Raw genomic sequence first — 26,115 nt, 5'->3', positions numbered from 1 at the left:
TAGGGGATTAACCTAGAGCACGAGAAACCTCTGAAACCCCCAACTCCTTCGTCTGAGACCATGGGCGCTTTCAAAAGTGCAAACCTGGGGTGGTTGGGGGTTTTATTTTCTGCTCCATGGAGAGTGCCTATTGAGGATGCAGTGAATTCTGAGGACAGGGCCAAGAGTTTGAGAGAGAGGCAGAATTTTGATGATATAGTTTGGTCTTTCAGACCTTATTATGACAGAAATCCACCCTCATACTTCCCGGTTATGTGAGTTCACTGCTTCCCTTTTTTGCTAAAACTGCTTTGCATTGTGTGATCTGTTACTTGTCAGTAAGAATCTAGGACTACTATCAATTCCAAAAGTATAGACACAAAATTCATAGTCTTCCTCTTTATAGCAAGAATTGGTACCAATCACATTATATTCAGAAGTGTGCAAAGCCAGCCCCAGTATGTGTGGAGAGAAAGCAAAATAAGGGGAAAAAATCGCTGGCATGCTATCTAGAACAGTGTAGGTAAGGCCAAGGGTGAGAAGATTCTACACTCAGTTTTAGGTGTTGTGTATATGTGAAGTGTTCAGCAGATTTTTGTTTATCATGTGGAAGAAAACTTCTGTTTGGTTTGTGATTATTTTCTGAGCCACGGTATAGACAGGAATGAGGTTATCTACAGACCAGTAAGCCACAAAGAAGGACATTGCGACTTGAATGAAAGAGGCTTTTTTTGGACGCCAGTAACCACATGATTTATTCAGAGAGAACAGGCTGCACTTAACTCAGCTGTGTGCTTCCTGACTTTGACTTAATATAAAGAAAATAGTAAAATTTTAGTAACAAGTTGGTTGTGCTGCTTGAGTATGAATTTTCAGTGTACTCTGAAGAAATGGGCAGTGAAGACAAGAGTCTTTCTTTTTTCCCCCCACAAATCAGTCGTCTGACTGTTAAAGGGAAAGGTGTTCATGAGCTTGGGAAATGAGGAATGAGATGAAAACATTTCTTCATGGCAGTGATAATGCTCATGAGGCCATTTCAGTGATCACTGGCGGTTTGCTCAAAAACATTATCAGTGATATACTATCTCATTTTCAATCTTGAAAGAAAGACATTGAAATCTCTTAAGAAGACAGAACTCTGGTGAAAATGGCTTAAATGCTAAGAGTAAATCTCATAACATTTCATGATTTTAAAAAAATGGATAAAAATTTCAGTGCTCTGTTATTGGGCATATTTTTGATTAATTACCTTATCATTATAAAGAATGCAGGCAATTCAGCAAAGTACAAGGGAGAAATTATGAAATAACCCCAAATTCCCACACCATGGGTAACATTCCAGGCTTTTCCCTATACACATACAGAGCCAGAAGGCCAGAGAGATAGAGATGTAGATAATTGGATAACACTCATTTTATAAAAATTACGTCATACTTTTAAACAGAAAGTCTTCAATTTAATTTTGCTTATGTTATAAAATCCAATTTACCAGGAGAAACTGAAATGAATATAAATGTAATTGAATTTAACACAAGAAAAAGAAGTTGAAAATTGCTGATAAATGGTCCTTCCTTACAAAAAAGTTACGCAATTATAAAAAACCATTCAGAAGTTAGAGTCATTATCTTATTTAACCACATATACTAATTTTAGATTCTGTTAGTTGACTTCCTGCAATAAAAGGTAAGAAATTACCAGTCTCACTTCCTTTCCCCACCTTCCAATTTTGCTAGTTATCTTATTCCAATTTTGCCAAGGTTTAAAACACATTTGGTTCTATAGTTCTAATTACCATAGTTGCTTATAATTAGTATGACATTTAGACAGATTCAGTGTTCACCAGGAGCTTTTTCTCATGGATTCTTCATTACTAAGTTCTTTTTTTTGATTTATATATCCAGTTGGTTATGAAGGGCTCATAGATTTTCAATTTCTTTCTCTTGGTTATTAACAGGGACCTATTTCATGCTTTTAAATTAAAAGCAACTTGGCTAGGTATAATACTCTTGGCTCGTATTTTCTTTTCCCTAAAAGTTTATAGCCATTATTTAATTGTTTTTTGGCACTAAGTATTCCTGTGGAGGCATCGCTCAGATGCCTCCACAGTAATCTATTTCTGCCCCCACCTTAGGGTGACTTCATTCATATGTATTACATTTTAATGGTTGGAGTTCAAAATCCTCACCACAGCATGGCTTGATGTTGAAAGCTCTGTGTCGTTTTCTCTTGAAAAACAGTGTATTCTTTCAATACATAAAGTCAGTTTTTGTTTCGTTTTAGCAAAAAGTTTCTATGCGGTATGTTTGAATTTTTGTTTGTTTGTTTCGTTCATTAGTTTCAAAAATTCAGAATGCCAGCAGTGGATCATCTTTGTTCTCAGTATCTATTACCATTTCTGAATTTGCTTTAATCTCTTCACCTTTTTGTTCTCTGTTCTGTAATTATCTTGTTGTAATAAAAATCTCTGTATGTTGTTAGGTAAGTCTGTGGATTCATCTCCCCTTACCACTGTTTATTTTTCATTGTGTTTCTGGTCTGGGAGAAGATTAGTTTGTTTTGAGTGTAATTTATGCCCTTAAAGATTTTTTACAATATATTCCATCATTTCTAGATGTTTGGGGATGGAGGGCAAAAGGAAAAGAGGAGGGTTTGTGTATCTTTTAAATTCTAGCATGACCAGAATTTTCAAAGCCCTTATGTGTCTATCTCATTTTTATTCCTAATGACATTTGTTGTGTGTGGGGGGTTTCTCTTCAAGCTTCTTGGAAGCTATTTCTTCCTTTTGAGACAATTTCCTTCACATATACCTTTGTAAGTTCCTTATTGAATCCCTGATGGTAATTTTTTTTTTTTACAATATATTTTATTTGGAGTGGCCTTTATTTTGCCCCTGTTTTTTCTTCTCTTACTGTGATGGCTAGGATTACCTTTGTTCTTTCTTCTTTCACTGTGATGGCTAGGATCCTGCAGCACGATGTAGAATAGGAGTGATGATGGAAACATCAATCAGAGTCCAGCTGGGAAAAGAGAAACCATTCTAGGTATTTCAACAGAGGAGATTTAATAGAGAAAAAATGGTTACACAGATGATGGAAGAATAGGGTCCAACAGCTGCTCTTAACATAACAAAAAAGTATCAGCCACATTATTACTATGAAGTTTATAAAACCAGCCAAAAATAAAGACAAATATTAAAATGGTGAAGTCACCCAAAGATGAGCAGCAGCAGAGCAATTTATTGCCCTGGAATAGAAGAACAAAAGGAGGAGTGAGGTTCACAGAGCTCAGGAGCAAGGGCTACCCAGTGGAGAACCATGACAGCAGGAGCTGGGACGATGGAGAAGACTCCAGAGATAGTGCAGATCACAGAGAGAGACAGGGAGGAAACACTCTGGTTATACCTTTCTGCTCCCTCCTATGTTTTACCATCACTTCTCACTGGCCAGACCTATCTGGTTGCTAGAGGGCTGGGGTGCCTTGGAACAAAAGTGCCCCACCTTGCAATGAGAGAGCCATTTGCTTGGGTGTATGATTCTAGGTTTAAAAGATCACTCAGAACTAGGGCGACGTTACTTTCCCATTTCTATGTCTCTTCTTTTTAAAACTTTAGGAAAAAAAACTTTAGACAATTATGTCTCACGGGTAACTTCCCATATTTCTTTTCTCTCGTATTTTTCTATCTTTGCCTTTTGAATATAAATTCTGAGAAATTTCTTAAATTCTATCTTCCAGATCACTAACCTTCTATTAAAAATCGTTTATTTATTTATTTTTGCATAATGGTTTTTTAAAAATCATCTTTACAGAGGTATGATGTACTCATTTTAAGTATGTAGTTCACTGAGTTTTGGCAAGTGTAGACAATCAATGAGTGCAGGCTTTTTAGATGCAGTCATGTTGCTGCTTGTATTGGTCGCTTGTCCCTTTTTTGTTTGTGAGTAGTATTTTGTTGTCTGGATATAGCATCATTTGCTGATCTGTTCATCTGTTGCTGTTTGAATTGTTCTCATTTTGGGACGGTTACAAAGTTGCTGAACATTTATGTCTTTGTATAAACCTGTTTTCATTATCTTGGGTAAATACCTAGAAGTAGAATGGGTAATCGGAGAAGTGAATGGTTAACTTTACACAAACGGCCCAACTGTTTTGCAAAGTGGCCTTGCCATTTTAAATTCCCATTGGCAGTGTGTGACGGTTCCATCCAGTTGCTCTCCATTCTCACCAACACTTGGCATTATCAGTGTTATTAATTTTACTTTCTGTTGGTGTGTAGTGATATCCGATTGTGCTTTTAGTTTGCAACAGGCCAGTGAGTAGCGTAGTGATATTGAGTATCTTTCAGGATATTCAGAATTGATTTGCTACTGAAGTTCTGTGACAAGGTACTTGAAAATTCACCGCCTGCTAGCCACTACACTTCAGGAAAATCTGTTTAAGTCTAGGTTCTGTTTAAATTATGAAAAGATTGTCTCTACTTCTACTTTTCAGATAATCCTATTTTCCACCTAAAACGACATTAGTGAGTGTGGTAGGCAGAATAATTTTTCCCTCTCCTCCCTCTGCCGCAGAGATGTTCATGTCCAAATCCCCGGAATTTGGGAATGTGATAGGTTATATGACAAAGGGGAATTAAGGTTGATCATTCGCTGATCTTATAATAGGATGAATAGCCTGGATATCCAGGTGGCTCACTAGAATCTCAAGGGTCTCTAAAAGTGAAAGGGGGAGGCAGAAGAGGTCAGAAGGATGCAATATAAGGACTCAGTCCAATATTGCTGGCTTTGAAGATGGAGTCACAGGTCAAGGAAAATGAGCAGCGTCTAGAAGCTAGAAAAAAAAGATTCTCCCCTAGAACCTCTAAAAAGAATACAGACCTGCTGATACTTTGATTTTAACCCAATGAAGCTCATTTTTGATGTTAGACTCCCAGAGCTGTAAGATAATAAATTTATGTTGTTTTAAGCCACTAAGTTTATGGAAATTTGTTATAGTAGCAACAGAAAATTAACATGTTCACATTGAGGTAATCATTTCCTGTGAGCATTACTACTAGTGGATAATCAGATGACAAACCAACTGTGGTTTCTTCACCAGCACTTTATCCCCATTCCCACTTTCCTCTTGGCCATTTCGTTAACATCACCTTTAGGAGATGGCAGGGACTCTAATGATTTGCTCGATTTTAGGTTGTATTAGCAGAGCTTCAAGAAGATAGCTTGATAGCAAGAATAAGTCTGACCTGGAGAATTGGTTTCAGCTCTCCATGATTTCCCCTATGCAAAGTAGCTGTTTTCTGTTTCCTGCTTATATTCCAAAAAATAGAAATAAGGCGGCTGGTGCACTGAGGTTTGTGACCACACTGACATATTTTCTTTGCTTGGTTTTTGCTTATGATAGGTTATTTCAATTTGGGCCACTTGAAGGGATATTGAATCAAGCCCTTCACCAGGGGAATATGGTGTAGACACAGGAGTACCCTTGGTGGGTGTACTAACTAGTTTGTTAGGAGAGCCATAACAGAGTACCACAGAGCAGGCAGCTGAAACAATAGAAATTTATTTTCCCACAGTTCTAGGGCCTAGAAATCCAAGATCAAGGTATTAGCAGGATTGGCTTTTTTTGAATCCTCTCTCCTTGCCTAGTAGATGGCCATCTTCCTCTTAAATTTTCACATGGTCTTTTCTGGGCCTGTATTCTCTATGTCTGAATCTCTTCTTATAAATTCACCAGTTATCAGGTTAGGGCCCATCCACATAACCTCATGTTACCCTAATTAAAGGTCTTACCTTCAAATGTAGTCATATTCTGAGCTATTCATATCCAGTATTTGTGCATAAGATAAAATTTAAATGATGATCTGGAGTAAAGATATGCCTAGACTTTTGTAATTAGTTGTATAAGGAAATGAGAAAACTGGCATATTTTCTTTAAGCCCTGACATTGATAAAATAGAGCAAGTACTGGTATAAAAATAGTAAACATGGTGTTATAAAGTATATCAATATTTATGAATATTTGCAGTAACAATAGGAAATGGTCACCTGTTAAAATAATTAGTTAAAACATTATTTCTTGAGGTCAAGGACGACTATAGAAACACACACTAATCAACCTGGCTGAAATCAGAAGAGAGTTCAACCTGTGAACTCAACAACACTTCTGAAAAAAGAAAGTAAAGTTCATAGTTCATTGTTCCAATATAAGGATGAGGTCTCCTGCAGTGTCAATCATTTAAATATGAACATTTTTAACATTCTGTTAAGAGTTACTTGGACTAATAGCATGAGAAAGAAGTAGAAACGCTTTTTAGAAATTATGGAATCTAGTAGTTTCATTAAGAAACTACTAGATACATCTGGATGGACTTGATTGGTGGACGTTTCTCCTCTATTACTCTGTTCCCACTATCAAAGACCAACCCAAATACATAAAAACTGGAATCTGTAAGCATCTGTAGTATCCACAAAAAAGAAATCAGGAGATGAGGGCACCAAATAGAATACAAGACTCAATACACTTTTATCCTTTGAAGATACTTTAATTTTGCTGTTATGATTAATTAAAAAACACAGTTGTTTTCAGCATTTCCTAGCTACAGTAGTGCATAGGAAATTCCATTCTAAACAAAGAAGTAATTAATGAAATAACAACACACCTTAACATTTTACATTGATAGGTTACAGTTTACAAGGTGCTTTCACATACATTATTTCATTTGATTCTTACAACAAGCAGATAAAACAGTTGGTGGGAAAGAAAAATGATTTTTTTTTAGGCTTATGATGAGTATTTTCAGGCCAATGGGCAGTCAATACAAGAACATATCAAAAACAAGACAGCAATACCCACAAGCCACAATATCTTTTTTGGTAGGTTGACAGTTTGATATCGATTGGATTATTTAGCATCAGTGAAGGAGGAAGGAATCAAAACAGACATGAGGTCCTCATGATATTCAAAAAAATTGTAAGAATACTGTAAGAGATAAGAAGAAAGATGCCCAAAAATATCACCTTACCAAAACTCACTTCAAAGCACATTATCCCTTCAAACTGTCAAAAAGAATCTTGTCATGACATGTGAAAATTAGAAAAGACCTTAAAAAACTGCCTAATGGAACTCATTTTGTAGAGCTGAGGCCAAGGTCATGCTGACTGTGACAGAACAGCCTGAGACCCAGACGTCTTGACCTTGAATCAAGGGGTCCTTCCTCTGCAATGCCATCTCCTTAATATTTACTGAGGAAAAATGTAATTTCTTCTGTTTCAAATAATGTAATCTGAGGTTAAACACTGATTCATTCCACTTATTTGTTATTCAAGTTTTTATCTTGTTCTTGGCTAAATTGTGGCTGAAACTGCGAGTTTTATATAACTTTAAGATACTCTAATTCAGTGTACTTGATTGGTTGGAAATAGACTCCCTTGACATATCTAAAAGCTTACTCATGTCCTTTAAATGGAGAAATAGCCCTCAAAACCAAAGTACTCCTTCAGGTCATCCATCTAGGCAGATTCTACAGCAAGTTGTACAGGGCAGCAGTAATTTTACTGAAGACATTTTTTTTTTTTAGAACTTACAGAAATCTTTTTAATTGCTGAAAACTAAAATGTAATCAAATTGTCATCCCCATGATTTATTAAAATAATTTTACAATAATATACAATAAAGCTACCATAGAATCTGTAGCATACATATAGAATACAATGATCAGCATGTTCTTGAGCCAAAAACTAATTAAAATATTTTATACAAATGATATTTTAAATTTATTAACATGATGATATATTTTTGTCACATAAAACTTGATACAGCAAAGTATTTCATATTTTTCTTGCACATCTTAAATATAGGTGGACCAACTGAAATCATCATCAGCTTTTAAATGACATAACCATGCAGAAACACTTGACAACCAAAAGATATACAGATTGATGCAGGGAACATCCCAGACAGGCTTCTTTTTTCAATGTCTTCAAAGGTTTTACAAGGGTGTGGTACAGAGGAAAAGAAGTAGAGTCAGTGACCTGCACCAATAATGAAGCAAATAGAAGGCTTATGTACATTAAGATTGGTTTGATTAAAAACAACTTATGTGCATGTATATTGATCATAAAAAATGAACACAGTTTATTTTCGACTCTTTTGGTGTGTTGTTTTAAGATAGGTCACTGACACATGGAGAAAAAACAAGATGGGAAAACCTTAAAAGCAAAGAAAAAAATATTTAAAAAACTGAGTTAAGTCATGGATTCTCAACGAACATTGAACTAAATGTGCAAAAGTGCTTGAAATTTCCACATGACAGCGAAGTTGTTGGCAAAGAATTATAAAAAAAAAATTAAACCCAAATACTAAAATTGTATCTGCATGATCATACATTTTATTTACTGAGAGAAAAGAGGCTTGGAATTCTGACATGTCTAAAAATGTCACACCTCAAAATTAAAATACAATTGTGGCAGTTTTAAAAACTTTGTCCCTTTTCCTTACTGATGAGGCATAGGATGAAAGCCGAAGCTTCAACAGGGCCTCCACCTCAGGCTGACAAATATAGTACACCAGAATAACCTGGCAACAATTCCTTTTGTTCTTCACTGTGACAAAACAAAGCAAAGCAAAACAAACAAAAACCTCCTATAAATAAGAGCGTCTCCATACTGTTTACAAGTAACAAGCCATTTGTTTGACTCAGTAAAGTATTTGTCTGCATTAATGTTCTTCATAGTTCATTTCTTTTCCTTTAAAAAGTTTACAATGAGGACTATTTGAGAAACTTAAAAAATTGTTCCTTTCTTTATCAGTCACATTCTGTTAAAATACTGGCTAAAACCCTTATGGAGGAGTGAAGTTTTAGAAATCTTAGAGCTCTAATACCTACAGAAATGCTGGTACCAAGTGATGATCCATATAGCATTAGTTTTTCCTATGAGTGAAACACATCTGTCACACTGCACAGGTGGTCACTTAATTACTCAAGGGGAAGATGATACAAAAGGTGGTGAGGGGAAATAGAGCATCTGATCTCTAGGAATCCAAACTGCTGGGTCTAGCTACTCCATGTTAGTTTATCCAAATGTTCTGCCAAAACAGTGAATTCTACAAACAATTATTTGTTTTGTATGAATTGCCTTGTTGATAAGACATTCTATCTTCAAAAAGTGTCAGAAGTTTTGGCAAAACGGAGTCTGAGCTACTCAAAGTAAAAATAATTATTGGAAGTATATCCTTAAGCCGCTGAACAACAAAAAGAATGGCAAGAACTACCAAAGGCAACACTTATCCTTCCTTTCAAATATCAAAGAGCCGTAACACTGCCCATCTGAAATGCCAACAAAATAAAATGGAGCACTGTATGGAGAAAAACCAATGAAAATGAAAAAGGAAGAAATGGATGTAGGAGGGGAGAAAGACAAACCAAAGGGAAGCAGAAAGGTGTCTAGGTGTGTGTTATGGCACAGACAATGCTTTGCTTAGCGGTGCCTTGTTACACAGGTAGATGCAGAGCACACACACGGATGGCAATAAAGACCTCACTCAGTCGCTGGAATGACAGAACTAGGTAACTGCTTCAACAAGGATGGTCTCAGCCCCACCGTATCTCTCAACGGAGCGCAAAAACTGAGTGTGAGCTCTGATGTCATATTGTCGCTCAGCTTTAGAATTCACAAAATTCTTTTGCACATTTTTCTGTTATAGAGACGCGGATATCTTCTTCTTCATAGTCATCAAAGTTGCTGGTATCTCCAGAGCCTCTGAACTTTGGTATGAATGGTGCTTCCACCTGTAATTGAGAAGAAAAAATAAGTGTGATATTATGAATTACAATAGCAAAAATAGATTTGGTCTCTTAAGTCCCCAGCATAGCGCTCTTTCAACTTGTGGATTTCCTAAGTGTTATGTTAATGAGAGGACTTGCGGAGAGCCCCTAGCTTGCCTAAGGAAGGTGCTGGTTAGATATTCAAAACAAAGTTTACCCCCCAGCTCCAGGAGGGGAGAGGGGCTAGAGACTGAGTTCAGTTGCCAATGGCCAGTGATTGAAACCATCATGCCTACATAATGAGCCATAAAACTTCAAAAGGATGGAGTTCAAAGCGCTTCCAGGTTGGTGACTAAGTGGGGATTTGGGGAGAGTGATGTGCTTGAAGAGAGCAGGAAGCTTAGAGCCCCCTTCCACACGCACAAACTATGTGTCTCTTCCATCTGGCTGTTCCTGAATTACATTCTTTCATAATAAGCTGGTAATAGTAAGTAAAGTTTCTAAGTTCTGTGAGCCGATGTAGCAAAGTAATTAAAACCTAGGAGGGGTTTGTGGGAACCTCTGATCTACAGACTCTTAGAAGCACAGGTGACCAGACTTGTGATTAATGTCTGAAGTGGTGGTGGGCATGGGTGCCTTGGGGGGGGGGATCAGTTGGTTAAGTGTCTGCCTTTGGCTCAGGTCATGATCCTGGAGTCCTGGGATCGAGCCCCACACTGGTTCCCTGCTCAGCAGAGAGCCTTCTTCTCCCTCTGCACTTCCCCAGGTTGTGCTAGCTCGCTTGCTTGCTCACTCTCTCTCAAACAAATCATGCTCCCTCAAATAAGTAAATGTTTAAAAAAAAGTGGTGGGGTACTTTTATAGGACAGAGCCCTCAACCTGTGGGGTCTGGTGCTATCTCCAGGTAGATACTGTTATTGTATGGTGGTGTGGGGGGCAGAAAACACACATATTGGAATAACAAGAAAAGTGAATGCCTGGGAGTTTCTAAGCACTAAGGAAAAAAAATTCCCGCTATGACTATATGGTAGCATCTTTGAATACCTTTAGGTCTCTAAATGATAACAGCATTAGAAAAAGCAGCAAACAGTAGGTTTGCTATTAATCTCAACATTTTTATTCAAGGAAAGGTACAATACTTAAGAGATTTCTAGGATAATTAACTATTGGCATTAAAATGGCTGGCATTTCAGGTTACAGAACTCCAGATTTTCCTTTATCAGTTCCTTTTTTTTTTTAAGATTTTGTTTATTTAAGAGAGAGAGAGAGAGAGAGAACAAGCAGAGGGAGAGGGAGATAATCTCAATCAGACTCCATGCTGACCGCAGAGCCCAACATGGGGCTTGATTCTCAGATCACAACCTGAGCTGAAACCAAGAGTCAGATGCTCAACCAACTGAGCCACCCAGGCTTATGATAGAGAGCTCTTTTTAATATCTAAACCAGTAATCTCCAAAGTTTTTTTTTATTTATATGCCTTTTAGTAAAGCATATCTGAGTATATATATCACCAATATATGTGTACTAACTATGGTAGTATAAGATATATATACAAACAAGACATTTAAAAAGAACAAGGTAAAAAAGTAGGAATGGGAAGTCTAATATCATCTTTTTTGTTTGCCAGCTGGTTGCCTTGCATACATGCTCTGGGGACTGCTGTTCTGCACCATGCAGAAGAATCAGCTATGCAGGGAGTTGCCTCACATCTAGCCAGGCAGCAATTTAGGATCACACCTATTGGGATCATCTCTACATGTAAAATGATTATTCAGTATGAGTTATCCAGGCCTCATTCTTCTGTTCCGTGTCTCTGCTAGATATCTTGGGTTATTTCATTGTTCGTGGGCACTTGGTCAGAGAATAACTAAGACTATGAAAACCATTCAAACTATCATTTTTGTCTTGCTGTGCATAATTATAATTGAGACAATGTTAAAACAAATGGCTACATTGAAGTACTGAATTATTTCTATTTGTAAATTATCCAGGGATCTCCAAGTGCATTTGATAGTCAAGATTTACTGTTGGCCAATCTGTCCAATACTACAACCTGCTTGCTATAGAGTGCTACCTCTTGGCAAATAAGCTGTTGCTACCTAAGGTAAGTCAAGCCCTCTGAAAAGTACATGAACTCTGAGCAATAGCAGTTCAATTTTATCCCACTTTAAGAATAATTGTAGGGTGGCTGGGTGGCTCAGTCAGTTAAGCATCTGCCTTCCTTCGGCTCAGTTCTTGATCCTAGTGTCAGGCTCCATGCTCTGAGGGGAAATACTTCTCCCTCTCCCCCTTCCCCGCTTGTGCTCTATCACACACACTCTCTCTAATAAATAAAACCTTTTTATTTTTTAAAGATTTATTTATTTATTTATTTATGAGAGAGAGAGAGAGAGAGAGAGAGAGAGAGAGAGAGAGAGAGAGAGAGAGAGAGAGAGGCAGAGACACAGGAGGAGGGAGAAGCAGGCTCCATGCCAGGAGCCCGATGTGGGACTTGATCCCAGGACTCCAGGATCGCACCCTGGGCCAAAGGCAGGTGCTAAACCGCTGAGCCACCCAAGGATCCCCTAATAAATAAAATCTTAAAACAAAAATAATTGTAAAAATACAATACATAGTATAGGTAGATTAGTAAATGCGAGTAGAAGAAATTTTTACTTCTAAATCTAAAAATGAAAAGATTAAAAATATATCGACTTAAGATATTAATAAAATGAACAAACCTCAAGCAAATCTAACAACTGTATCTAAATATAGCATTAATTAACACAAATATAACAATAAAGATAATGTAAACACACAACTACAGGAGGATATGATTTTATAAGAAAATAAAAATTTGGAGATCCCTGGGTGGCTCAGCGGTTAAGCGCCTGCCTTCGGCCCAGGGCATGATTCTGGATTCCCAGAATCGAGTCCCACATCGGGCTCCCTGCATGGAGCCTGCTTCTCCCTCTGCCTGTGTCTCTGACTCTCTCTCTCTCTGTGTCTCTCATGAATAAAATCTTTTAAAAAAAAATTCTGAATTGACTGAAGAGGAGATAAAAACTTAGAGATCAATATCCAAAGAAAAATTAGTTTGTTAAATTTCTAAGTAATAAGTAGAAGTTAATTCTTATAGAAAATTTCCAAACTCCTTTAATGAATTCATTCATTCATTCAATGACTCCACATAATCTCAACTCTAGAAAAACAAAAACTGCAGGTAAAACAAAAACTGCAGGTAAATAAAACTTAGGACTATGGAGGCAAAAATCCTAAATAAAATTTTAGCAATTTGATTTTTGCCTATTTTAAGTAGTATTTTCCAGGTATTACAGTAATACCCCACGATTAAATGGTGTTCAGGAATGTGAAGATATTTCATTAATATAATTCATCATGCTAATATGTCAAAGAAGATAAAGCACAATGTACTAGGAATCAAGGTTGTTTTTTTTTTTGATATTTTTTGTGGTTATTTTCTTAATTTGACCAAGAATATTTATCCAAGACAAATAGCTAACTTCATATTTAAAGCTGAAACATGAAAGGCATTCCCATTCAAAACAGAAGAATACAGCTGAACAGTCCCTATTCTTTTTTTTTGTCCCTATTCTTTAAAAATATTTATTTGAGACATTCTAGCATATACAATAGAGCAAAATGGAAATAAAAGATGTAAATATTGAAAAGGATGAGGTAAATGATACCTCTGCCCACTATAATTATTTATCAATAAAATGCAAGGAAATCACTGAAAAACATATGGAAATCAGCAATAGAATTTAGTAAGGTGGCTAGTTGTAACACAAACATAGAATTTATGTTTCCTCTTATGTTCTATAATGGGAAAGCAAACACATTTGTAACAGCAATCAATATATAAATTTAAAGAATAACTTTATTTTTTATTATTTTTAAAAGATTTTATTTATTTATTCAGGAGAGACAGAGAGAGAGGCAGAGACACAGGCAGAGGGAGAAGCAAGCTCCATGCAGGGAGCCCGACGTGGGACTCGATCTCTGGTCTCCAGGATCACACCCTGGGCTGAAGGCGGCGCTAAACCGCTGAGCCACCTGGGGTGCCCAGAATAACTTATTTTTTTAAGAATTTTTAATTATTATGTTAAATTAGGTTCCATAAGGCCCATTCATAATGAAGTAGAGATTTTGGTTCTTTAAGAAAGAAACTGGGCTTGTACTGCGCAGGGCTAAGACTTTACTGAATGACAGAAAATATTTGAATAAATATAGAAATATAATATGTTCATTATGAGGAATTTTCAAGATTTTGATTCTCTTCTAATTAATATGTTATCCCAATTTAAGAACCCAAATACAATATAAATATTTGGAAAGATCAATAATATTATTTAATGGGTACAGAGTTTTAGTTTGCAAGATCAAAGAGTTCTGGAGATGGATGGTGGTGATGGTGACACAACAGTATGAATGCACTTAATACCACTGAACTTACAAATGGCTGAGATAGCAAATTTTCTTTTATTTTTGTACAACAAAACTGTAGAAAATGGAATTTTGTATTCTTTTCTATGAATATTTATAAGAATTCCATATTAAATATACAAATATTTTGAAAATTTAAAAATGAAATACCATAAAGTTATATAAAATGGTGTAGTATATAGTACAAGAATAGACAAAAGGAATTCATAAAAATAAAGTTCAGAAACAGACTTAAGTATAATAATTTACCATTGGTAAAGGTGGAATTTCAAGTAAGGGACCAAATAAGGATTATTCATTCAACAAATGCTGAGAGGATAATTGGCTAATTATGAAACAACAACAAAAAGAAGTTAGATCAAAAAGCACTAAAGGGATGCTGTTGGCTATACAACATATCCAGCTGAGGTAATGATGCTAAGGGCTGTTTCATGATTTAATGGCTAGGGAGTTTCAGAACCCGTCTTATGAGATGTAGAGACTACTGCACTCAGATTGTGTTGCTCTTTGCTGCATTAGTAAATTCTTTTAATGCCTCTTTTGTTTTTATAATCTTTTCTAAAAGATAAAAACTAGGAAGACTGTGCTATTAATATTCAATTACAGCATTTACATTTTTTTCCTAAGGAAATTCACTCATGTGGCTGCACAGCATCATTAAATATGGCAAGTCTCTGAAATATTAGAAGTTTTGGTTTTATAGAAAAAAATATTCAAGATGTAAACACTTTATAAATACAAATTATCTTTAACTGGGCATTTAAGAAGCAAAGAGAAATAAAGGTAATTCAGCACAGCAAAATCTTTTCTTAAATGTCTCAATTTTTACAAAGGTGAAGTGATAAAAGACTGAAAAATAATCTTGTGAATCTAGCTATTAAAGTTATTAAATTAGCTTGTGCAAATTCTGGGTGGGAGAATATATTTGTTTATATGTTGTCTTTCTAATGTGGCTTCACATTAGTTTTAAAATGCAAACCCTTGTGACATTGTCTACTGTATAATTACCATGATATTGTGAAGAATAAGAGGCATGAGAAGGAAAAATTTGACACTGAAAACATTTCAGATTGATGGTCAAAACAGAATATGCTTTCTCTTTTATCAAGGAGAAAACTCATTTTTGTTGGGGCTGGAAAGGTCCCTTAAGTTCTGTGTAGGATTAATTCAAAGGTAAAAAAATAAAATCACGTATCAAGTTGAAAATATCTCTATTACATAGAATTTAAATACCAATTTTTAAAAGCTTTTAAAGAAATGGCTCACCTTCCTCTGGTAAATAGCAATCCAATCTGTTGTGGCAAACCACTTGTGAGTTTTTATATCACTCACACCATTCTTCAGGTTTCCAAACCGCTTTGTCAAATCCACCTGCAGCAGGTTCCTTAGAAGGTCCTTGAGATCTGAACTGAAGTGCGATGGGAATCGGACCTGTACCAACACACCAGGTGGCCAAACATACATTCCAATGGTTATCATGGCCTCAACTTCAAACAGAGCACAGACCTCTGAAGAAAATGCTAATTTGAGCTGTGAACAGATTCACTTCTGAGCTCCTTGTATTCTTACTGTGATTCTCTACAAGTGCCACCATCACCTCATAAACTCCTATTGTGTGTTATGACATTACTTCAGTTGATCTTTATTTAGGTATGCTATAATATTTGTGTATATCTGTTTCCCCCAGACCATGAGCTTCGGGGGGGAGGGTACTGTGCCACTTTTGTGTTTTTACTCCCAGAATTTATTACATAATTTCAAGTAATGTAGTTCATGTAGTTAACAATTAGTTAAAGAGACCTACTATGTACTACACTGCTCTAGTGCTGGATATATAGCAAGGAGCTATGACATAGTTGGTGAATATGGTATAAACTATACCCCAGAGATGGAGAAAACTAGGATTCAGAGGCATTGTATAACTTACCCAATCATTAGACTATAAAGTGGCGGAGCTGGGACTAAAAATCTAGTCATGATTCCTAGGCTCATGAATTTTGTTCTTTATTACACTGTCTTCAAATGTATAGAGCTCTTTAACTTCTATTCTGACTTTCAAAATGCTTAACATGGTGTTAATATGTTTGGATTCTCATATTGTCAAAGTAGAAGTTAAATCATGAGCATGCAAAGCTAGTTAGAGTCCATAGCAAAGCCAGATTTATAACTATAATCTTCTGACTACTACTTAGGCTATTCTGTAAATAAATGCTTCTCTAGGACCCACTTTCATCAGAATCAATTGGGAGAGCTGAGGCATAAAAATGGTGATTCCCGGGCTTAGTTCAAATGATGGGGGCATTGGGTTTGAAATTCTGAGGTTTTATCTCCAACTGATTCATATGGGCATGAAAGCTTGAGAAGCATTATTTGCAACTCTATTCACTACTCTATGCAGAAGTTGTTTTTTTTTTCTGCTAGAAAAAAATTTGAATGTAAATAAACTAGAATCATCATCATATTAAAGGAAAACTAATGTTTGTGTCCAACAACCAAAGACTAACTGAAGGATTTGGGGTCAACGCATATAAATTAGCAACTAAAATCCTCATTTTTGCAAAGTCTATATATATTATCACAGGTTATAAGAGAGTTTATATTCTTAAAAAAACATGTGAATTGCTACATTTTTTAATTTTTACTGGTAAAAGTAAAGTTTTATTGACACAATGGCTTATTAGAAGTTAGACACTGTGCTGAAGTTTATGCATACTGGCTCATAAAAACCAAAATTTAACATTAAGGTAAGCATGATTATGATTTCCATTTTACAGGTGATACCACCAAAACTTACACAGATTAAGTGATTCACCTAAGATTACAGAGCTAATAAGTGATAGAGCTGTAATTCCAAACCAGGTACTCTGACTTCAGAGTATACACTCTTAATTATTCTGTACTGTTTTTATGATTCAATAACCTGAAAATAGTTATTGTCAGGACACTTCCAAACGACTGAGATTTTCATCTTAAAAATATTTGATGCACACTTCCTCATTTATCCTAGTTGGACTAGAAACTAGAGAATATGTGGTATTCAAAAGGCATATTGTCTAAAAATAACATGACTTATTTATACAGTGGTTATATTCCAACTTTGCTTAGATTCCAAAGAAGTAACTTATTTGAAATAGAGCTATCTTTGTTTAGAATAGAGTCTGCATGAACTGTTCAATGTAATGTGCCAGTTATTTTCCCCTTCATGATGTTCAGAACAGTAGACAATAATGTACCACATATAAATTATCTTTTGAATTCAGGTAATGTGTGGTGTAATGCCTAAAGAATATATACACCTAAATAGAGTAGTTCTTTATTTTGGAATGCAGATAAGGTGTTGGTGTTGGATTAGTTAATATGTGTGTTTATCTTTGTAATCTTTCCAACAGTAATTCTCAAATGGGGAGCTGTAGTCGGGGGGTTGTGACGGTAGACATCAGAGTCATTTGAAAACCTTACCAGATGATAGACCTATCCTCCTCACCTCCACACCACACCCTCTTCTTCCCCAGAGATTCTGATAGGTAGCCCACACTTGCTTAATAAGCATGTTAGTGATGAGAATCTATCAGATCCTATGAGTATACTGAAGGAGAAATCATGAGAATCATGGTGAAAGTTTTTTTTTCTATGACTGTTCTGAAATGTAATCAGAAACATAGTTTCTTTGTTGATTTGACTTTCCAAAGAGTCATGTTGATTCATCAAACTGAAATTAGCAAAAACCAGAAAATGACTTAAATACAATTATGTTTCATATGCAAGGCTTTTACTTTTATTTATGGTATATTGGAAACACCAAAGGCTTCTATAATGGGAAGAATGACTTTTACTTCAAAATTATATTAAGAAGAATATTACTATTATTATTTATAACTGCTGTAGAAATTGAAATTAGAATCCTATCATATTGGAACAAAGGGGGTTTTAGTTTAATTTAGTCCAAACCTTCATTTTAAGATAAGGAGCCCAAGCTCCAGTGAGACTACCAACTCAGTTTCTTTCTTGGGAAAATAACTTAATCCTCCTGATTCCTACATCTTTCTGCCAGTCCATTACTGGGCAAACAATGTGAAAGTAGCTGAAAAAGAGCCAGACATGGAAAAGAAAAAGTCTAGACCCATTAAACCATTAGATCTGAGAGATAAGATTATTGGAAACTGACATTATTTAACGTGAAAGAGGTGTTTGCACAGTCTATACTTCCTAGAGTGTTTATTTGGTCTTTTCCCTCTAGTATTTCCTGTTTAGGATTCTTTAATAACCTTTAGGGACCAAGTTACTTCTGAGTTTCCTAATGATATATTCTTACGAATAAATCAATTTCTACAGTTAGGTATAGACATACAGAACGAGCTTTTGACATATACTGTGTATCAAAATAGTCTGTGATAATTTAAAACATACACAGAAGACCAATGAGTCAGTATCTCCGACAGTGAGTGTCCACTTCATGACACCCACTCTGTGCTTGGGATAGAGTAGTAAACAAAATAAGACAGAGTCCTACCTTCAGAGTTTACATTCTAGTGAGGAAGAGAAATGATAGTAATTTAGCAAAAAGAGTGATCCTTTAAAAATGTCACCCTATTGTACCTCACAGTCTTGCATTGTAAGGTCTTTGATTTTTACTCTGAAAAAAATGGGGAGGGGGGATGCCTGGGTGGTTTAGCGGTTGAGTGTCTGCCTTTAGCTCAGGGCATAATCCCGGGTCTTGCATGGAGCCTGTTTCTCCTCCTTCTGCCTAGGTCTCTGCCTCTCTGTGTCTCTCATGAATAAACAAAAATCTTTTAAAAAATTAAAAATTAAAAAAGAAAATGAATCATTGCAAGGTTCTGGAAGAAGTAACAGGGTCTAATTTAACATTTTTAAAGAACCACCCTAGTGACTCAAGAAGACAGCAGTATCAGTGAAAGTGATAAGAAGTAGCTGAATTCTGTGTATATTCACAAAATAGGGCCAAAATGGTTTTCCTATGCATTAGATATGGAGTGAAGACTTCAGGGTGTCTTGGCCTGAGTAATGGAAAAGATGGTATTGTCATCAACTGAGATGGAAGGAGCAATGGGAGGAACAGGCTCAGTTTAAGATATTTATTAGATACCTGAATGGAGATGTCAGGTAGGAAGTTGGCTACAAAGTTTGCAACCCAAGAGTCAGGTATAGACTGAAAAAGTGAATTTGGAAATTGTCAGTTTGCATGTAAAGTCATGAAAATGGATGAAACCACCAATAGAGAAAGTGCAGAGAAGAGAAGAGGACCAAGGCAAGGAGGCTGACAAGGGAAGATCAATAATGCAGGAATAAAACTAAGATTTGAAGCCAAGGAAACAAATAATGAACCACTGAATTAGATTCTGTTTCTGGTTTGCCACAAACTACCTTTTATCTTTGGGCAATTAGATCTTGATTTACCTACATATGGGGTAAAGGAGTTAAGCTAAATGAAACTGAACATTCTTAACCATCTCAAAAATTCTACCAGCTTATCGCTTCCATAGAAAGAATAACTGAGTTTAATTCCAACTCCAGTCACATACATACTCTATGCTTTAGGGCAAACTCTTCCACCTTTCTGAGTCTCATTTACCTCATCTATAAAATGATGAAAGTATACTTTATCCCTCAGGTATGAAAAGAAGTTATGTAATTTTTATGACTGATGCAAGGCACTAATTCTATAATTTTTCAATCTTTCTGTTACAATAATATTTCAAGGATCTGAAGCTGAATTTTAAGTCAAAGAAGGAACTTTGAAGACAGCAGTATCTATCACTAGATATTTAGACTACTCAAGGACAGTCCTGTGGTAGAAAATTCATAGCTTAATACGAGTGGTTCACTGTACTTAGATTGTACAAACACATGGCTTATGCTGAACATCTATTTTGCTCTGTGAGTTTGGGATGTAGGTGTATGCGTTAGGTAGAAAGTGTGTATGTGATCTCAATAAAATCCCTGGGTTCTGAGTCTCTAATGAGCTTCCCTAGTAGACAACAATTTGTTGCTGGAAGAATTAAGTTTATCCCCTGTAGCTCCACTGGGAGAAGACTCTTGAAAGCTTGTGCCTAGTATCCTCTAGAGACTGCCCCATGAGCCTTCTCTGCTGATTTTACTATTTATCTTTTTGTTATAAGGTAGCTTAAAATGAAGGTACTCATTACAATAGAAGGTATTCACTTCTTGAGTATCACTGCTGAAGTCTGTGAGTCTTCCTAGTGAATCACCTAACCTGGGAATGGTTTTGGGGACACATGATACAAAAAGTTGACTGCTAATCAATTACCTTTCATGTGAATGTGAATTTCCCTTGAGGAAAAAATGAACCACTTCTTTGATCATTCTATATATACATATGTTTACAACTTTATATTTTGCATAGTGTCTTCTTGTACATTTTTGACGCTCATTAAAAGTGCAATAATATTTACTTTATATATAATGAAGCTTAGAATTTTTAAAATTATCTAAGTGAAGGACTCTATAGTTTCTACAACAGCTGTTACTTGACTGCCTTATTTGCAAGTATCATTTTTCAACACAATATTAACTTTAATATTTCCAAGAGTAGTGTAACCAGATAGAGTTGCTGTGGAAACCATAACTGATTCTTGTCACAGAGTATATGGCACTGAAGTACGAAATTTAAAGAGTATATACAGAAACTCAGCATATATATAGTGCTAGGATGTGGCAAATTTAATGCAAAAATTATAAGACTTTTCTGTCAACTATGCATTTCTAAACCTGAACCTTGATATTGCATGAATAATTTGACATTTTAAATACCACCCCCTCCTTTTTTAAAGGCAAAATATGTGTAGGAGAGAATCTAACAAGCTGATTGATCATCTTTCTGTGCATTTAAAAATAACAACCTGAATTAAAATATTGTAATACAGAAAGTATTTAAGAATCTAATTTTCAAATATATGTATTTCAGTGAATTAATCACTTCATTAAATATATTTCATTTTAATTTTGATGTTACTGACACCTAAAATCTTTATAACACAGTTTCAGGACAGAAAAATGTAATCAATATAAAATGTATAAAATAACATACTTTAAAAAAATTAAAAAAAAATAATTCTCACTGAAACACATTTTTAAATGATATATCACTCAGACATTAAAGATTTTAAAAATAAATACAAGATTTGCAAGATCAAAATTTGATTTTTAATGACCTGAATAATTAAAAAATTTAAATATTAGTCTCCAATTTGGCTTTTATTTACTAGCTCAAGAGATAATACTTTTGTAATGTAGAGATACATTCTAGTTTAGATTTGAGTGTTGAAACAGATGGTTTTATTGGGAATGGTGCATATGATTTTATGCTCATATAAAACAGATCCTGGAGATCACTTAATGGCAATATTCTGCTTTTCTTGAGTTCCTCTTTAGGAACAAAGGGGAAAAGGGATGAAGAACTTTATACCTAATATAGGAAGAGATAATCTGGCACCTTTAGTTAAAAACAATAGTACACCAAACATCCTATCCTATTTCTAAATAAGTAAAGAAAAATATCTGTGATAAAATTTTATGTTGCTAAGGTGTTGTTAAGGTGACTCAGATTTAAACAGGATTTTAGAATATATGCAGATTTAAATATTAAGTTAATATTGGATTCTTCTATTAAAGTTAGATAAAATAAAAACATATTCATAAGCAGTTAAAAATTCTTTTACACAATGTAGAATGATTGGCTAATAAAGGCCAATTCATACAAATGAAGATACATTCATTTTATATAAAGCAGTTTTTCTAAGGAAGTAAAATTTAATTATGATGGCATCCTTGTCAGACAGTTTTATTCCTTTTATAAAGTTAAGTATAAATAAATGCAATGTAGTAAAGATTCAGGAACTTTGTAATGATCTGTAATTAAATTATTTGGAACTATTAGTATAATTTCTGCATCCTTAATCTTGGCTGAGCCCTATATATACAGTTTTTTCCCATACATACATACCTAGGATAAAGTTTAATTTATGAATTAGGGACAGTAAGAGATTAAAAATAAAGAACAATTATAACAATATGCTGCTGTAATAAAAGTTACCTGGGTGGTCTCTTTCTCTCTGTCCCTCTTTCAAACCATCTTATTGTAGGGTACTCACCTCCTTGTGATAATGTGAGATGATACGGTGCCTAAGTGATGACATGAAGTGAAGAAAATAAAATAGGTGTTGTGACATAGTGGAAGACTACTAATGACCTGATGGTGATACCTCAGGAGGAGGATCACCTACTTTCGACTGTAGTTGACTGAAGGTCACTGAAACTACTGATAAGAGTATGCTTCTCTCACTGATTTTAAAGCATTTTAGTTCTCTCAACATTCTTCATATCATCTTTGGTTCTTACTCTCTCTTGAAATTTTACATAATCAGTTTTCAACTTCTTAAAAAATAAATCCCTGGCTTGTCTACTAATTTTTCTTAATCTTTGTTTATCTCAAAAGTTCTTTTACAGGTACTTTAATATTCTGCTGGGTAAAAACAATTACAAGGGTAAGAAACCTGAGGCCTAGAGATCTATAAATGTGACAAGGACAGCAGTGATACTTAATTGCTCATTCTACCTTTCTGAACTACCTTAGCTTAAATCTCTCAACACCTAGCTTAGTTATTTGAAGTATAAGTTCTTTACTTAGCCCCCTAATTTGCGAATACCTCCATAAAATAAAACTTTCCCCATAAAAAAGAAGTAAAATATAATTGAAAATCTTGTGACCCCTGTAGACTACATATGTGCTGTGAGAAATGGAACAATACTGTGTTTATATGTGAATTCTATGTTCTATTAGTATCTTGTTCTTATAGTCAGCTATGTAGCATCCATGATTTAAATTTGGATCTTAGTAAAAAAGATAAATTACTATATCAGGAACATTCAGGGAAGCTTCTGAATAGGTGATATTACAAATTTTAAGTTCATGAATCACATGAGTGTGAATCTGGCTAAGATACAAAGAAACAGAGACTTTTCCCCTATCTCCTTCAAGATTCTTTAGGTTGATTAGGCAATTCTCTGCATTAGAAGGTCACAAAATACGAAAAAGTCAACTACATTACATCTCAGGATAATGTTATGTTAAGGTTGATGCTCTATTTCCTGGTCATATTCTAAATGGGGCTATGTGATCTAGAGTAAAGAAAAAGACAAATACAGCATACCACATGTAGTAACAGGTAAAATGGAAAAATGGGAAAATACCCTTTCTTATAAACTCTATCAAAAATGTATAAAAGGTCTTTCTGTAATTTTTAAAAGCCTATTCTTTTTTTTTTCCTGTGGTAGAAAGAAATCAGGCTGACCTCTATGAAAATTGACTGTAGTATTTTTAAAAAAGATCTGAGGTATATGCTTGGCAGGAGTGAATGGTTTGTTTTAAACAAAATACTTTTGGAAACAAAATTAGGGATTATAAATGAAAAGAAATTGGTGGAGTAATTACAAGATGTAAAATACTATGACAGTGAATCTACTCATGCTCAAAAAAAGGTTTTTTCCATATTTGCTAAAGATCAATGGCAATTAAAATCACAATCAACATAAAAAATTGTTTATATCATTTCTATGAATTTCCATCTTATAAAAGGCTTGTCTATTTTATATTTACTTCCAATTTTGTGATGTTTAACATAATTTGAACAGGTCTCTCCTGAGAAGACAAAGGCATATAAAAATAGCCTCTAAAACTTCTCTTCAAGGAGATACCCACATGAAATAACTAGCAATTTTTACTTATTTAAAGAAAAATTGAGAATTAGGGGTATGATCCTATATTTCATAGAGTAATAAAAAAGAAAATTTTTTTTTTGCTAATTTGTAAAACTGCTTTTTCTTAAGAAACTTCAATGATTTAATATTTATTTTGTTATCTTAAATGCTAAATACAAAGGCAGCAACTACGGATATTTTTGTATTTTTCCCAATTTAGGGTAATATTCTGATGACATCAATGGTGTCAATCTAAAAGTTGTACGCTTCATTATAGAAATAATGAATGAAAGAGGAATAATAAAATGTATTACTTACCTTTCCAGAAACAATCTTTTCATAAATTTGAATTGGTTGATCTGCAAAGAATGGGGGGTAGCCAGCTGCCATTTCATAGATTAACACTCCTAATGCCCACCAATCCACTGCCTTATTGTAGCCCTGAGATAAACCAGAAGATATCAATTATTACTTAATCTACTCAGAAGAGAATAAAATAATAATTTCAAAATGATCTTCAAGTATATGAAATTTGTTAAAGAGCAGTTGTTGAGCAGCTAGCTATTTAGGATAGAATAAAAAATGAACAAAATATATCACATCACATTTGAATTAAACAACGGGGAGAATTTCCAAATACTGGAATTGGATATTAGGAAATACTATTAAACCTTATTCGTAAAATCATGAAGAATATTGTAGAAAATAAATATCCCTTAATTAATTGGAACAATTTAGTTGCTGCTAAACAATGAAAAAGGAGTTACTAAATTACCTTTTCAAGTCCATTCTAGGTCCATAACCTTATAAATCAAGTTTTCTGGACCATTCTTAGAAAAGTCAAAGGTTTTTAGACAAAATGTTAGATACTGGACTTCGCAGTAAACAGTGGAGTTGAAATACTCTATACTGTTGGCGTTAGGAGGTGATTATACTATGGGTATTCCCAATCATTTCACAGAATCTTCATGAAAGCTGCAAGTTTAATTTGGAGCCTAATAAATGTAAATATTTAAGTTACTTTACTTTAGCTATCCTACTGTCCTGCCTCTCATCTCTAAAAGGTACAGAAAAAAACTACTAATTCATGGGGTTTTTGTTAAGGACTTAATCAAATAAAAGGAAATAATAAAAGTACACTGCAAACCCAAATGTACAATTCTAAGGTTTTGTTTTTTTATACTAAACATGCTAAAATTAAGAACTATTTATAATAAAATAATATGTTTTATAAAGTTTGTTATTAACTATGATCAATGTCAGTTGGCACAAAAGATTATGGGGAAAAACCCAACTTGATCATGGAGAGAAATAAACTGGATTCTTGCCAGATCTTTTTGTCTGCCCTTAAATTACCTTCACCACTCCCCACACTCCAAACTTTTGTTAAAATTTTAGTTTTACAAACCATTTAATTTTCAAATTATTAGCTAAAATATACTATAATATAGAGATATTTTTCCTGTATGTTTTTTTTAAAGGGAGACTAGCATAAAAAGAATAGCACTTTAGTTTGCTAATAGAAATGGGCATCAATTTTGCTTTAATTCTTTGAATTCAACTCACTAGTAATGTCACTCATTACAATATTTTTACTATAATGAAAGCATGTGATGTTGAGCCATATCCTTTTACTAAACTTTGATTTCTATGTTTCAGATTATGTTAATGTTTATAAAAACTATGCCAGATACTTTTAATATGCTAGGTATAGAGAATTAAATCAGTAAGAAAAACTAAATTACAATAGATAAATAGGTCAAGGACATGAACTAATAATTCAGACTTACACCAAAACCCACCAAATGTCTATAAAGCATTAAAAAGATCTAATAACCAAAGACATGAGACTTAAAATAATGAAATATCATTTAATTGCTTATTAAGTTAGCAATGATTTTAAAAATAAGAATATCCAATGCTGGGTAGTATGACTGAACAGCCTCTCTCACACTGCTAAGTGTAATATGTTACAATCTTTTTGGAAAGCACTCTGGCAATTATTTATGGAGAGACGTAAAAATGTTCATACCCTTTGTCTCAGTAATTCTACTTCTGGGAATGTGTTCTGAAAAAATAATTTAAAATGCAGAAAAATCTTTATACAACAAAATGTTTATGTTTATCGCACTTATTTATTATAATAGCAAAAAAAGAAAAAAAGAAAAAGGAATGACCTGAATATTCAGCAATAG

At 34.5% G+C, this 26,115-nt stretch overlaps 1 protein-coding gene and 1 long non-coding RNA gene across 3 annotated transcripts in view; one reads left to right on the top strand and one right to left on the bottom strand.

Moving 5' to 3' along the window:
- Positions 1 to 6,496: 6,496 nt before the first annotated feature.
- The window catches only part of PRKACB (protein kinase cAMP-activated catalytic subunit beta), a 113,534-nt gene continuing 93,915 nt past the window's right edge, over positions 6,497 to 26,115 (bottom strand). For both annotated transcript variants that reach the window (XM_055340809.1, XM_055340808.1), the window contains exons 8-10: positions 24,239 to 24,361; positions 15,452 to 15,616; positions 6,497 to 9,763 (exon numbers count right to left, since the gene is read on the bottom strand). In XM_055340809.1, coding sequence (XP_055196784.1) covers positions 9,638 to 9,763; positions 15,452 to 15,616; positions 24,239 to 24,361 — 414 coding nt within the window. In that variant the 3' untranslated portion in view covers positions 6,497 to 9,637. The remainder of the gene's footprint in view (positions 9,764 to 15,451; positions 15,617 to 24,238; positions 24,362 to 26,115) is intronic.
- Positions 11,709 to 26,115, top strand: part of LOC129519961 (uncharacterized) — a 37,162-nt gene continuing 22,755 nt past the window's right edge. Inside the window, exon 1 of the long non-coding RNA XR_008666453.1 lies at positions 11,709 to 11,843. This is a non-coding gene — a long non-coding RNA (uncharacterized LOC129519961). The remainder of the gene's footprint in view (positions 11,844 to 26,115) is intronic.

This window comes from Nyctereutes procyonoides, unplaced genomic scaffold (genome assembly GCF_905146905.1).
Source record: "Nyctereutes procyonoides isolate TBG_1078 unplaced genomic scaffold, NYPRO_anot_genome, whole genome shotgun sequence".
NCBI classification, from domain to species: domain Eukaryota; kingdom Metazoa; phylum Chordata; class Mammalia; order Carnivora; family Canidae; genus Nyctereutes; species Nyctereutes procyonoides.
Note: the sequence above shows the minus strand (reverse complement) of the source record. Positions and strands in the feature narration are given on the sequence as shown.